A 14,295-nucleotide genomic window follows, 5' to 3' on the forward strand; every position below is an offset into this window, starting at 1 on the left:
AATGACTAAAACTGTCTGTTGCGTAAACCTTCAGATAAAGAAAAAAAAAAGAGTCATCGCACAAAATTGTATCATGTTTATTTTTGAAGAATGTGACCAGTAGATGAAACCATGGTCTTCGTGCGCTGCAGCATGGACGACTCTTACACAATGATCTGGAAAACAGAGGAAATGATTAAGCATCGCATGCGACTAAAATAATACTTGCTATAAAAGATTTTCTACGTCAAAAAACTTCATACGAACCGAGTTGATCCAGTCGATGTAGGCAGAGACGCGGGTGAAAACTGTGGGCTTCTGGGGATAGTTGCATCCCAGTGAAGACACGAAGCTGGTAACACCATGCACGTAGTACTTTCCATTAACTGCGCAGTTCAGAGGGCCACCAGAGTCACCCTGATAAAAAAGAGATTAAAGGGAACACTGGTAAGGTCAAATTAGGAGATTTTCACTGTATTGCTTCTCTTATCTTATCTTATTCTCTTATTAGGACAAAAAATCCAATAAACTAAAAAGTAGAGATCATACTTACATTGCATCCAGACTCAGCTCCACCTCCAGCACAGACCATGGAGGTCTTCACAGTGCTGCCCCACCAGCCATAGCTGCTGCAGGTCTTGTAGTCCACGAGAGGAAGGTAGGCCTGCTTGAGCTGGGCGGACAGGCTGCCACCAGCTGATCAAAGTGAAACGCACGTCAGGTTACACTGAGCATTACAGAAAAGACTATTTGACTTTGCCGTAGAGGGATCGTGCAGGCGACTCACTGGAGGTGCGTCCCCATCCGGTGATGTAGCAGAGGTTGTTGTGGGGCAGGACCTGGCCAGAGGGGGGCAGAGAGGCCAGCTGGACGTACGTGTTCAGAGTGACATCAGAAGAGAGTCTCAGCAGGGCGATGTCATATCTAAGGTAGAGAAGGAGCAAAAGTACTTTGATGAAGAAACGTTTTTACCTTCAGCTTAGAGCAACGCTGCCTTCAGGTCACGTTAAGCACGACACCAAATCAGCAGATCTACTCGGATCGTATTTTCCAAACAAGCAAAGTGTAAAACTAGTTGGAAATCCCTGCTCGTAAAACTGTCTTTTAGGCTCCACAAAATAGAGTTTAAATAGAAAAAAACAAAACAATACTCACCCAGCGGCCACGTTGTTAGAGTTCCACTTAGAGTGGATGTAAACATTGCTGACCTCCCTGATCTGCTCTCTGCCACTGTTGCTGTTGAGGTCGTGTTCACCAATAACGACACGCCACGTCCTCGCGCTGCAATGTTGAGAAAAGAAGACACAACACAGGTGACGATCAATAATTAGCTTAGCCTTCAAATTGGCCCAGCTTCATGAATTCTTATTACAGTAAACCAAAGCAAATATGAAAGAGCATAAATTAAATAACAATGGCTTTGGTTGTGGTTTGAGTCATTTCTTTCGATGAGGTTTGAATCCCCCTGGTATGTGACAGTTATAAATGAGGCCGTGAAAAGTTTCCTCACACTGCTGACATTTAGAGCCTCTGAAATAAATCATACCTCAGTGTTACGATAACAGTGGGCTCTGGATATTTGAGTCAAAGTAATCAAAGGGAAAAAAATCAACAACAAAAAAAGAAGCACTAATGTACAAATATAATATATATATAATATACAAATATGACTAAAACTCACACAGCTGAAGAATCTTGTGTAGTTAATCATTATGTTACCTGTCCACACAGTGAGCAGCGGTCATAACCCAACCGGTACGGATCAGGGATCCTCCGCATGTGTGGTAGTAGGCGCTGCCAGATTTGTACTGAAGGGAGATCTAAGGGGGAAGCAGAGGCAAAAACATTTAAACATGATGGCACTGGCACATGTTTTTCTCACTCTCACTCGAAATAACAGTTGCATTTAAGGATAAATCTGAACGGTTAGAGTACCTGCCAGGGCCAGGAGTTGGGACTGGCAACTTCACCTCCGACAACCCTCTCATAGCTCTCCTCCACGTACTTGGGCTGGGCATCCAGCTCAGCCAGCGCTGGTTAAAAACATGAAAAACAGGGGCTTGACTTATATACGGATTCCCAAAAATCTCCCATTTGCTTTCCACCTACAGCAAAGGCAAAAGTGACAGCACAGAAAGAAGAAACACTGGGGGAAGATTATCTGGAGCTCTTTTGTGTTCACTAAGCTAAAACAAACTGGCTGGCTGGAAGACAGATAGTAAGAAAAGTGAAAGAGTCAAAGAGAAATAAATAATAAATAGGTACAGTACAGTCTGCCGTTTCCTTACCCAAGGCGGCGAGGCTCGTCAACACCAGGAACCTGAGCATGTCTGCACTGTGTCACAAACGTTTCTGCACGAAGCGCGCTCCACTCGCTTTCTTTTATACCTGAATTTGACCTCCAAGCGAAGTGGAAAAGTGCGGCCGTTCTTTCCCGTGCGTCTATAGCCAGGTATGCACCTGTGGTCTGTCTCACACAGTGTTATCACAGTCGCTTAAAAACACGCTTCTTGCCAGTTGAATAAGGTCCAAAATGAAGAAAGTGCCACACCGGCTGACTTTTTTATCAGTGGATGGCATGAGTCACAGCGACTCAAGGGATTTAGAAGATTATTTAGACAGTCATTCTTGCTGATGGAGTTTCGCGGGCTGCATCTAATTTGGGCAGCGGCTTATGGGAAAACACATTTTCGTCAGGTGTGAAGAAAAAAAAGAATCGCAATCATGACTAGCTGACCCCATGGCTGAGTGTCATTCCCATTGTTAGCGTGAAATCTTAAAATGAACCATCTGATGTAACGGAGTGCAAGTTCTTGTGAATATTTCCATCATCGCCTCACCACGTGTCCATGTGAATTATGAAGGAAGCCTGGGAAAAGAGGCGGCTGTGCAATTTCTGAGTTTTTTTAAAGGAGCATTTTGTAATGGCACACAACAAAGGTATGTCCTAAAGCATACTTGGTCTTTTTCCTCCACATGCAGCTTATCTTTGTGTGTTAGAGCGACTTCAGCCGAGCGACTGTGTTGTCGATGTTTCCTCATCTGTGCTGCAGCTGCATCTTGTATGTGCATAAGAAATGCCGGAAAATGAAGCCAAACTATTCCTCCATTTCTCGTCTTTTTTTTCCGTCTTACTCTATCTATTGTGTCGAACGTCAGGGCAGACTCCTCGCAAGTGGCAATGAGTCACATTCGGATTTGGATTCTGATGTCGGAAATGTACAGAAAAGTTTATCTCACCACAAACAAAGGAGCTGTGGAGTCAAAGGGGACATTGCATTTCTTTAAGCGCTCCTTTCTTTGCAAAGGTTGTAACAGAGCGAACACAAAGCCAACGTAGCAGCAGATTTAATTTGACAAAGACATTGTATAACAAGACATACAGCAAAACTGTATAAAGTATAAAGTGTGACTGTTAATTTTACTCCTCGGCAGAAGTCAAATAAAATGGTATTTTTACTTGGTGTGCTGTGAGGTTATGAGACTGTACGCTGAACACAAACAGTGTTACAGCCTGACACTAGAGGGGACTAAAGACTAACAAACAAAGGGAACGTGAGCGTCCTTCTGTCTGTGTTTTACGGGACGCAGACGCATCACACGCGGTCCCGAGGCTTTCATTTATCCCCGAAACATTTGCCGAGTCAATTTCAGATATAACTTTCTGCATCTAACACTGGCGCTGAGATAAAAGAAGAATGCACTTGAAGACACAGCGGACGTCTCCAGTCACAGACGGAGAGATTTAAATCCAGTGTGAGAACGGCGTTTAAGGAGATTTCTCTCCTCCGCTCGGCTCTGACCTCTCTGACATTGAACAGCTGACTTGCAGATGAATGATTTGATCATTTATGCAGGGTAAGTATCCAAGTAAAATATATATAATTATACTTTTTAAAAGCCATTTCCTTAACTGGCCATAGCTCTGGTTATAGCTCCAACAATAGGTTTTTTGGACAATGGGTCCGTCTTTTATAAAACAGCCATTAATTAGACAGAAAGTCATTAAAACTGTATGGGTTTTGGATTATTGCCTTATCAGGCTATTAAAGAGATAGCTACGCTGACTGGTAATTGAGCTGGCCCCCTGACACACAGGGAAAAGGTCCTAATGCTGCAAGACTTCCCGATCAACGGGGGCTGCGCCGGCTTCATCATTTTCTCATGCAAACGTCTTTGTCCCCTCCTCCGAACTTCTCGCGCATCCTTCCATCGCTCCAACCTTTTCTTGCGGAGGCATAAATCAAACGGGGAGATCAAAGACAGGAAGTTCTGGGGATGTGTTAATTAAAGATGTTTGTTCTTGATACAGCTTCCCCTCATTAATGAACAGTCGATTTGGTTCCCATAAAGACGTCTCACCCACACGGGCAGGAAATTGTGGTTCCAGAAAAAAAAAATTAATGGGATGCACTGATTGGGCCCGCGATAGAAAGTCTGGGAGGGTTATCCGAGAATGAATGTTGATAATGCCAATGTGACACCATTTGAAAAACTGTTGCCAGGGTGAAGATAAATAAACGTAAACCTCGGCCAAACGTGCTGCTCATACACACTTCCAGCGTATTCTGTTTTTAGTGTCGTTGGGGGATTGGGGGAGTGGGGGGGCATGTGATGCAATTAAGTTTTTTTTTAGTGAGGCAGGTGAGGCAATGTGCAGGTAACAGAGACAGAGCAGATGCTTTAAGAAGTATAATTAATAATTTGGGACATTTGCAGATACAGTCCTGGCAGCCTGTTTTTTTTTATGCCCATGTACGTTACACTGATCTGCCACAATATTAAAACCACGGACAGGAGAAGAAATCATTTAGAACTTAAGGCGCTTCTGGGATAAGTGGTGAAACACTTTTGCCTCAACTTTAATTTCAGGATTTCCCGTGACCTGACTAAGAACCCTCACAGACCCATGTTTCACACGTCTTTGATGTATTTATTATAAGCGCCCACCTCGTGGAAGCAGAACAAGAGCACTCGCTTACAGTACACAAAAGCTGATTTGGTGGGAATGTTTCCTATTTCCAAATAATCCCTATTTTTATCTCCAGCAGCTACTAAAAACATCACTTTCTGTCCTGTGATGTTTCTGTATGAACGCAAGTTCAATATTCACTCTGCTTAAGCTTTGTTTTGCTTTCCACTGATTCCTCAGGGAGGCAGATATTTTCCTGTTAAATGCTCCACTCTGCTCACCAGCTGCGAACTTTGTCTCTGCGTTGTTTATTGGTCCAGGTAGAGCACTGTGGGGTTTTAGAGGTTTTTCAAAGAAAACAAGAGCTGCAGCTAGAAACTGAACTCGAAGCCAGAACTTAATTAGAGGTAAACTTGAAAATATTGATTGGTGCAGAAGAGACGGACATTCGTAGCATGCCGAGTAACTTCTTCTGCATCTGAAAGGCTTAGCTGTCTGGATTCAGGGGAATTCAGCGTCTCAAAGTCATCGGTCTCTCAAGCCTGTTTGTTGATATTTTGGTCACTGACCAATATTGCTCAAGCCAAAACAACAGATATGTTAAAACACAAAGATTACACAAGAGGCCTCCCTTGACCCTGACTAACATCTGTGGTTCATTAATCAAAACCACACAGGCAAACTTTCACTTTATAGATATGAGGGGCAAATATACAGCCTAAAACAATTCATCTGCAGAAAAGAAAGGGATATCTGACCTTTAAATGAGTACAGAGCATAGACTATAGGTCCTCAGGGGGTCCGCAGACCCCGATTATATTATATACTTTTTTCTTTTAATTTTACACATTTAAATTTCTTTAATCCAACATATTTTAGTAAAGGAATAATAATATTGAATCATTCTGATAATAATGAGTTTAATATGGAATGCATAAAATATGTAGGGGGTCCCTACTTAATCTTTTTGGGCATCTGGGGGTTCTTGGCCTGAAAGATGTTGAAGACCGAAGGTGGAACAGCTCCTCAAAAGTGAAGCCAAAGCAAGTAGAGCTCCCCCTGGTGACTGGTAGGTCAGAAGCTCCGCCCCCTCCACATTAGTGGATCAAAACTAAAACACTAAAATCTAATTATTATTATTATCATTTTTTCCAAGGATGATTCCTGTCATTTTAGGTAATTAATATAACGTTGATGCATGTGCAAGTGTCAGTGTGTCTGATAATGTGTCTGATTAATATGTAAAATATGAGGAGTTGCGATGTTAGATTACCGTTCTCGCCGTGACACTAATCAACACACAGTCCACGGGGGCTGACACTGTATTACCGCTTGTCCCCGCTGGCCTGTGTGAGGATGCATCAGTGCTGCCATGTGTCCTGCTGGGTGACAGCAGCAAAACTGATCCACTGAGCTGTTTGCAACCTTTAATTGCAATTACACCAAAGTGAAAACAATCAATACTTCCTCTCACCCCCCCCCACCCCCTCACCCCCACCCCTCCCCTCACCCCCACTCCTCCCCTTCACCCCTCCACCCTCCTCACCAGATCATTTTTCTCCTCATGTTTCACCCTCATTCTTCTTTCACTCTGCTTCTGTCTGTACATTATATCTGGCAAAAAAAAAAAAGGAGACCATATATAGGAGCTGGGGTGATGTGGTTTATGGGGGGAAGGGACAAGATGGTGTAGCAGCAACGCGCTCCTGAAGAAAGATGATCTGCTGTGGCTACGAGTGCCTGATTGATCCTGTGGAGTATTGTTCATCTATCTCCGTCCTCCAGCGGCCGGCGCTGATTTCACCTCTAGGTCCCTGCCGGTTCCCTCTCCCCTTTCCCCTCTGCTTTGGTCTCAGCTGCCGGGTCCCAGCCCTGGGCTGCAGCAAGTGAGAGGGCCCTAATGGAGTGGGAAAAGGAGGCTGCTGCTCTCAGTTTATAAGTTTTCTGCGGAATGGAAATTAAAAACTGACCACGTTGATTCGTCCTTGTCACGCCCTGTTCCAGCAGCAGGGGTCGTCACACAGCCTTCGACACCCAGCAAATTAACAGAAAAAGGTTCAGCATTATTCATGACTGCAGAAAGAAAACGACAAAAAGACGAAGGAATACATAAACGGTCGCCCACTGGGAAATAAACAAGTCAAATCAACTTTAAAATGAAAAGAGTCGTCAAAAAGTGATGCAGTGATGCTAATTAAAACAACCAACAATGAGCGAAGCTTGTACAGCCGTTTTGTGAAGCATGTTTTTATTGCACTGCGCATTTATACCTGTCACTGGCTGTCAGAGTAATTATTCCCAGAGGGAAAGAGGAGAAAATAGCTATATGTCAATTAGCACAATTTAAAGAGCGTCAGTCAGTTTGAATAAATGTGCCGTGATAACAGCAACTCGTTAATTTGCAGACTGGTGTGTCGCTGCATAAATTGCTCAATTCTGTCACACTGTTTTTTTATTTTTTTTTTAACAATATAATAAGCCGTCAAAGGTAACACGGGGCTGATATGTTACGACGAGGAGTTAATGCGGTGAAAATGAGGCCGCTTGATCTGTGAGGACAATGCAAGTCAAACCGCACAGTTCTCACATTCAACAAACCTCTGATTTCTGAATCTATTGTGTGATCTGTCAATCAATTTTTTGCCAGTGACAGAAGTGCCGAGAGACAGAATGCAATCTTGGAGCTTCACTGGTCGGTGCGATATTACTTTCACGCATGGCTACTGTCCACATTATGAGAGGAAGTTAGAGGGGAGTATATTAACTCGGACCTCTGTAATTTTCAGTCAAAGGAAATTAAGCTGGAATGGCGAGCGAATAGATGATCTGATTTCCTTGTTACAGAATGCCCACAATGAAAAGGAGACGTGTTACATGACCATCCCAACATCTTTTGAAAGTTTATAATATGGTATAAAGCTTGCTGGCGCCCTAAAGTGTGCCTTAAGGAGTGATGAGACAAAGTGGTGCTACAAACCCTTCCCACAGCCTGAGGTAAACGGTGCAGATTCACTGAAATTGCACATAATATTTTGGGTGTGTAGGATCCAATCGGCTTTCCTTTCCTGCTATCCCTGACTGGTGCACTCGCACATTTTTCATTTGATTCCACTGAAAATAGACACTGATCCATTCTTAAGAATAGTGGAGGGTTTTACTCGGCTATTGCTTCTGTATTTCATTCTGTCCTACAGAGCTAACAATATGACTTAAGGCTATTGATTGGGGCCCATGTGCCCAGCAAGCTGGCTGGTAAATCATGAACACTGAATCTTAAAATGTCTATATCAAGAATATTCCTTGTGTGTCTCCCTCCCGAGTGGGCTCTGACATAAACAGCAAAACAACACTTGTAAAATCTTAGTGCGGGACTAGAAAATCCTGCATTTCAAATTTAAATCAAAGTCAACAATACTCTTATTATCATTAAAAGCATGTTTTGCACTAAATCATAATTGTTTCTTTAATAAAAACTAATTATTTTTTAACTTTATTTTTTCACTCTGCTTAGCCACAATACAATTTGCTTTAGCCTTCCTTTCCAGTATAACACAATACTGTGTAGGGGACCGCCAGTGAAGTACGAGACAGAGTCAAAGAGAGGTATGGAGGGCTGGAGAGGGGCCTGAATGTGAATATTCAATTAGTTGTTAATTAAAAACAGCCATTAGGATTAATTCCTCCTTAAAGCTAATTCAAATGTTCTTCTGCACCACTCATGAGAGCTGACGTTTGTGTGCAAAGGGGCTACGGTGGAGTTCGTACGCCGGCCCATAATGAGACTTCAGCTGTGGACAATAGTCAATCACTCAAAACCGTGTAGCAGTAATGAGCTCACAAGCCATCAGCAAATGCGCTATTAGCAGTGTTTCGGAGCAGCTTGTTTTGCTCCAGAAAAATAAAGAGAAGTGCGATCACCGTACCCACCTCCTGAAGTATAAAAATGTAAACGTAGCCATGTTGTTCTAGACGTCGGAGCTGAAAGAGGATCTGCCTGGGAGCCAAAATACTTGTAAGGGCACATTAACTGAAACATTTCGCTAGTTTTTCCCGGCGCCTCGATTTTGATAAAATGTCAACACAGTCAGCGCAAAACGTGTCTAAAGGCCTCGCATTAACATCCTTGCAAATATTTTATGACACTCATCTCGGATTGAGCCCGGGGCTGCGAGCGCGCAAAGTTTGTGGATGATAATTCCAAAACTTAATTTCTTCCGGGGGCTGAGAATCAGTGTTGCAGCTGAGAGACCTGATCCTGCATTGAACCGGAGACACAGATGTACAACCAGGGACGGACAAAGCAGCTATGAGATGATACCGTGTTCAACTAAACATTGTTATCAAGGCTGAGATAGAGTTCTGGGATGAGAACTCGGCAGACGTCCCCTTCAGAGCTGACCTGGCAATTGCCTACATGAAGAAAAAAAAAAAGAAAAGAAAAGAAAAAAAAGTTGTAAACTTTCTGCTGAGCATTCACTCCGGCATGATTTGTTCTTTAAACTCCAAGCAGGGGCGTTGTAATAGGTTAGCAGAGAAGCATTACCCCTACAAAGATGCACACGCCTAAGTATAAAATCACTTGAAGGAAAGGGCATCTTAGTTAACTATGTCATTAAGAAGCATGGCACCAATAGAGCTACACAGGCTTTGTAGTGATGGATTCCCCTACTGTCGATAAAGGCGCCCTTGACCGATAATGATCATTGCCCACGAAGCTAGTAGGCATTTGTCTGGGCTGGAACCTGCAGATACTCATTATTAGTTCTAACGATATTCTGTCAGTGAAGACCTACTCTGTCACCTTCTTATGATGCCGTCGTCTGGACCAGCACCAAGACACGAGGACAAAAGTTGCTCGGAAGCACGTTCGAGGTGTGGATGAGAAAACAGACTCATCTGGGTCAAGAGCCTCTTGCTCCCTCAGTGTCCTGCTTGCCCGACGATAACTAAAGAAACTTGCCAATGAGGCCCCAGAGTGAGTATATGTCCTATGCCAGCTCCCTGTGAGTTGGCACACCACATGGCCTTGGCCAAAGTAAAAGCCAGTCAGCATGGAGCGAGTTGAAAGGGAAGAGGGACACAAGAGGGAAAAGAGGAGCGGAGGTATTCAATAATCTTTCCTCCTGTGTAACACTATTCTCACCACTGGAGTAATAAAAAATTAAAAGAGACTTGACCTCACAAGTGTTATGGAGACGAAACCCCTGTTTCCCATGGGCTAACATAAAACACTTCCTTATGAAAGTAGTAATGTTTTAATACTATAACATTTGTTGCTATACGGTACATGACATAATTACACTATTCCCTCAAATATTGCTGCTATGGTATGCCTGTCAAGCTTAGCACTGCACAGACACGGATCAACTAGCTGTCTAATATTGCGTAAACTGTAGCAGTTTGCAGCAGATCCGGGGAATTTGTACCATGAACTGTTTGTCATGGTTCTCTGATCAATGTTTGGCAAATTTTCCAGTGTGCCAGGGCACGTTTTTATGCGCTTTAATGCTGTTATGTAGAGGGTTTGAGTCAAAACACCATCCACATGAATTCAAGACTCAAAGTTCACAAACAAAGCATTTAATGGAAGCTTAAAGACTGGGCACTTCTAATGTGTGTGCGGTTTATTATTTATATTTCTGTGGTGAGCCACACACAAATAGCAAACTGTCATGTTCCTCCAGTCATCACTGAATATGTTTTGGCCTTGGTTAAAAGGGGGAATGAACTTGCCACTTGAATGTTTAAATAGGTTGCACGAGTCCAAGAAGCATTCAGACGAATGCCAAGACTCTGGCTTCTTCACATCTCACTACCTCCAACAGCTTGTCTCCTTCCCATAGCACATCCTGCTGCTGTCTCTTCCCCAGTCAGAGGACATAAACACACCTGGGCCAAACACACAGTGTCAATGAAAAGGATCCACCATTAGCTGCTCAAGTCATAGATTTTTAAATTAGGTGATCATTCTGGAAATCCATAGGCGATAGTTGGGTGACTAGCATCAACAGTCAATGATCTCATAGTGCCAGCGGGAAACATAAATATCCAGGCAAAGACTTCCTGCTCCACACAATGTTCAGTGTTCACAGTCGCAAAATAGTTTAATTTGAGATTCATCTATAAACTTAGAGTAGATAACTTAAAACTACTGCAGTTGCTTTGTTATCTCTTAGCTTGAAAAAGACGCTGTAATTAATATTGGGGTTAACACTTAGCATTACACCTCTTTTGCTCTGTATACAGACGAGAAAACAAAGCCCCATAACATGACTGTCAACAATACTTGGAATACAAATGTATTACAATCATGTTTGGACTGATGATTACACCAAGACAGTTTTTGCTGATCCAAACTACAGAAATACTCAAACTGCGATTCACAGCGTGACCAAAGTACCTCCACTTGTCAGAGTGTGTACTTTTTAAATACTTTCCATGTAATGGACAAATGGAGGATAAAAGCAAACCTTCAACAACAAACCAGGCTACAATATGGGACCTTGAAGACTAGGCACTTCTAATGTGTATTCATTTTATATTTTATATTTCTTTCTGCTTCACACAGACGGCCAAATGGTGAGAACCCCGCTTCCTTCATGCCCCAAACTATCACCCTGTTATGTCTTATAGTAACCGTGTTTTTGCCTTTCTTTCTCAGCTAGCAATTATTCAAAGTATACATTAAAAACAGTTTTAATAATAAAAACTTCACTGTAACTGTGTCAAAAGCCCATAAAATCACTTTTTAAGTGAAGTGAAATTCTATTCTATATTTAAATTTCTGTGCCTTCCTTCCTTTAATAAGGTAATTTTTTCACAGGCAAATAATGGACCTCAGAAATAATACAAACGTTAAAACGTAATACATAGCACTTGTTAATAATGGTAAAATATGTGCTGCAAGGATGCTCTTACAGAAACACTGGAAAAGCAGTAATTATCCATACAAAGTAGTCATATTCTTACATCATTTGCTTTCAACTTTTGAACTACAGTAAAATTAAAGTCCACTTTCATGGCGCCACTGGATGAAAAAGATATTCACGAGCAGGCGGGGATATCTGGAAAGCCTAAACAGAGATGCAGCAAAAAAGCTTTAACAAAATAATGACTTTGTCATAAGGACCTGTTTATGCAGGCCCGCGGAGCATTACGCCATCATATTGTTCACGTAAATGGATAGAAGCATCCTCGCAGTGAGCAACTCCGGCATCAGCGTGGCCCTAACAGACAGCCGTGACAAAGGCTAAATTTGGGTAAGTGTACATTCCAGCACCTGCTATCAAAATACACCTCAGGAACTTAATATCTACTGTAATATCAAACCCACTGCGGGCTGTGTCACTGCTGCATAATGTCTGCCCAGAATTCACATCACCACACTGGAACAGAGCATGGCTCATCTTCCCAGAACTGGTGATCAATATAAGATGCAGGCTTTATAGATGACTGCCACATTGTCACAGTCAATACTATGGCAAATGGCAATTATGGACGCATTATGAACAATTTCATGGGTGAGCTCCCCTCGCCTCTTGGCAAGACGGTCTCTATGACAGATTTGGCACTGGCAGTCTTGCGACACATCTGCCTTATTGCCTGTGTTTGGCTCTCTCGCTCACTCTGACATATTTGGATGTTCCATTCAGTGGAACTACAGAGAATTGGTAAAGGGAGATAACTGATTTGTTCAGGGATTTGTACGAGCCTGTGTACAGCTGTATGTGTTTGTGCACGCATGTATGAAAATGCAAGAATTCATCTCTATACTTGCGCTACAGTGCAGAGTATTTATTTCCAAAGAACTTACTTTGAGAGTGACCATGTGTACCCTCTGCTTGGTAGCTGCTGGGCAGATTGCACTGGTGTGACATAGGGCACTGTAATCCTGTGCGATGAATAAAATCCTCCCGTCTCATTTTTGGATTCCTACCCACGGAATACGAATACTCAATGTTTTGAATTTGTAACCAAACAGGGTAATGTGATGGTGAGCTCAAAGATACATCTGAAAAACAACTATGAATGAACAAACTCAAACGAGGTGTTTCAGAGTCTTCACCACAAGTACCGAAACCTTTAAGGTTGTACAAGACATTAATGGCATATTTATTCGTTTAATTTATGTGCACCAAACATTAACTGATATTTGAATTAAACTTATGGAAAGCCTTATGCCATTCGTTTGTGTTTTGCACTCAAGAACCACCATATATAAACCAATTGCAAGTTGCAAGTTAAGATCCTATTGCAGTTATGGAATCTTATTGGCTACTGTTGTTATGTTTTTTTGTTTGTTTGTTTGTTTAGGGACCACCATACTCAAGCTAATTGCAAAGTTACTCTTCCACCACATTAGTGGCTAAAGTTCTAATTTAGTTTTTATCAATAGTAAATAAAACAGCCCCTGTCGTGTTTGCTTAAGTTAGCCATGAACAATAAGTCGCTTTGTACAAAATTAAAAATGTCGCTTTGTTTTACCCTTCGGGGCCACCGTACTTCGCTAAATCAAACTATTACGGTTATTTTGACGCTAGCCTGGTGAACTCGCTCATGAGCCTAACATAATGTAGAAAAAAATCACACAGGTAAGTTATTTTACATTATCTGTATCACTTTGCATTTTCATAACGTTACTCACAATTTGCTAAGGAATTAAAATACCGACTTTCATCGGCCAAATGCGAATTTCAACTAGCTAGCCAACGCTACTTGACTATCGTTCCTCTAAGTTAGCCGGCTTAGACAGAGTAACGTTATGAGTGAATTGAGATTAGTTGTTGAGCTGTGCTCGTATTTTGTAGCTTCCGTACACTACCTGTGCCTTTGGCTAAAGTATGGATTAGGCGTTGCTGGAGTGCCAATGGCGTTGGACTTCGTCTGCCGGTGTCAGAAAAAAAAAAAGCGCACACACACATACACACACCGTCCTATCCTGGCGCTCTCCTGTTTGGGGCGAATTTAATTGATCCGGGCAAACCGCTACTACCGCCTCCGAGGTGCTTCTCCCCTGAATCCGTGTCGCCGAACATTTTCGGGTGGGGGACTACCTATTGTGCACAGGTAATATCTGATCCCGTAAAAACCCTCTTTCAAAGGGTTGGGAATGCAAATGAAACCGGAGTAAATTATCCCTGCGTTGTTGTTGTGGAGGCAGTTTCGGGGGGGAGGGAATGGGTGCAGACAAGCGAGCAGAGGCGCACCGAGGCAGCTATCAGACAGACCCGGCTCCTCTGTGATGCAGCTGTGTACCCTGGCCGTGGAAAGCCCCGGATACCCCCCGACGACTGCTTTTTAAAACGTTAACAGGCGAGAGGTCGGCGGCTGCTTGATATTCTGCACGTGTCGGGATTGCATACGAAGAGCTTGGGGAAAGCCATGTAGCCAGGATACTCTCTCTT

The 14,295-nt window shown here is 42.7% G+C and overlaps 2 protein-coding genes across 3 annotated transcripts in view; one reads left to right on the forward strand and one right to left on the reverse strand.

The window, feature by feature from the left end:
• Positions 1–61: 61 nt before the first annotated feature.
• Positions 62–4,956, reverse strand: LOC125006428 (elastase-1-like). 2 transcript variants are annotated; one of them, XM_047582438.1, is made up of 10 exons: positions 4,946–4,956; positions 3,772–3,775; positions 2,268–2,326; positions 1,915–2,012; positions 1,699–1,799; positions 1,135–1,260; positions 767–903; positions 533–675; positions 247–396; positions 62–155 (listed from the first exon to the last, which is right to left on the reverse strand). In XM_047582438.1, the coding sequence occupies exons 3-10, from the start codon at positions 2,305–2,307 to the stop codon at positions 144–146; spliced, it is 807 nt and encodes a 268-aa protein (XP_047438394.1). In that variant the 5' UTR covers positions 2,308–2,326; positions 3,772–3,775; positions 4,946–4,956; the 3' UTR covers positions 62–143. The 2 variants fall into 2 exon arrangements, with proteins under 2 accessions (XP_047438394.1, XP_047438393.1); XM_047582437.1 differs by lacking the exons at positions 3,772–3,775; positions 4,946–4,956 and having other exon boundaries at positions 2,268–2,430.
• An 8,906-nt stretch (positions 4,957–13,862) lies between these two features.
• The window catches only part of asic1b (acid-sensing (proton-gated) ion channel 1b), a 152,789-nt gene continuing 152,356 nt past the window's right edge, over positions 13,863–14,295 (forward strand). Inside the window, exon 1 of the mRNA XM_047582716.1 lies at positions 13,863–13,957. The gene's annotated coding sequence lies outside the window, so the exon portion shown is untranslated. The remainder of the gene's footprint in view (positions 13,958–14,295) is intronic.

The sequence above is a fragment of the Mugil cephalus genome, chromosome 4, assembly GCF_022458985.1.
Source record: "Mugil cephalus isolate CIBA_MC_2020 chromosome 4, CIBA_Mcephalus_1.1, whole genome shotgun sequence".
In the NCBI taxonomy this organism is placed as follows: Eukaryota; Metazoa; Chordata; class Actinopteri; order Mugiliformes; family Mugilidae; genus Mugil; species Mugil cephalus.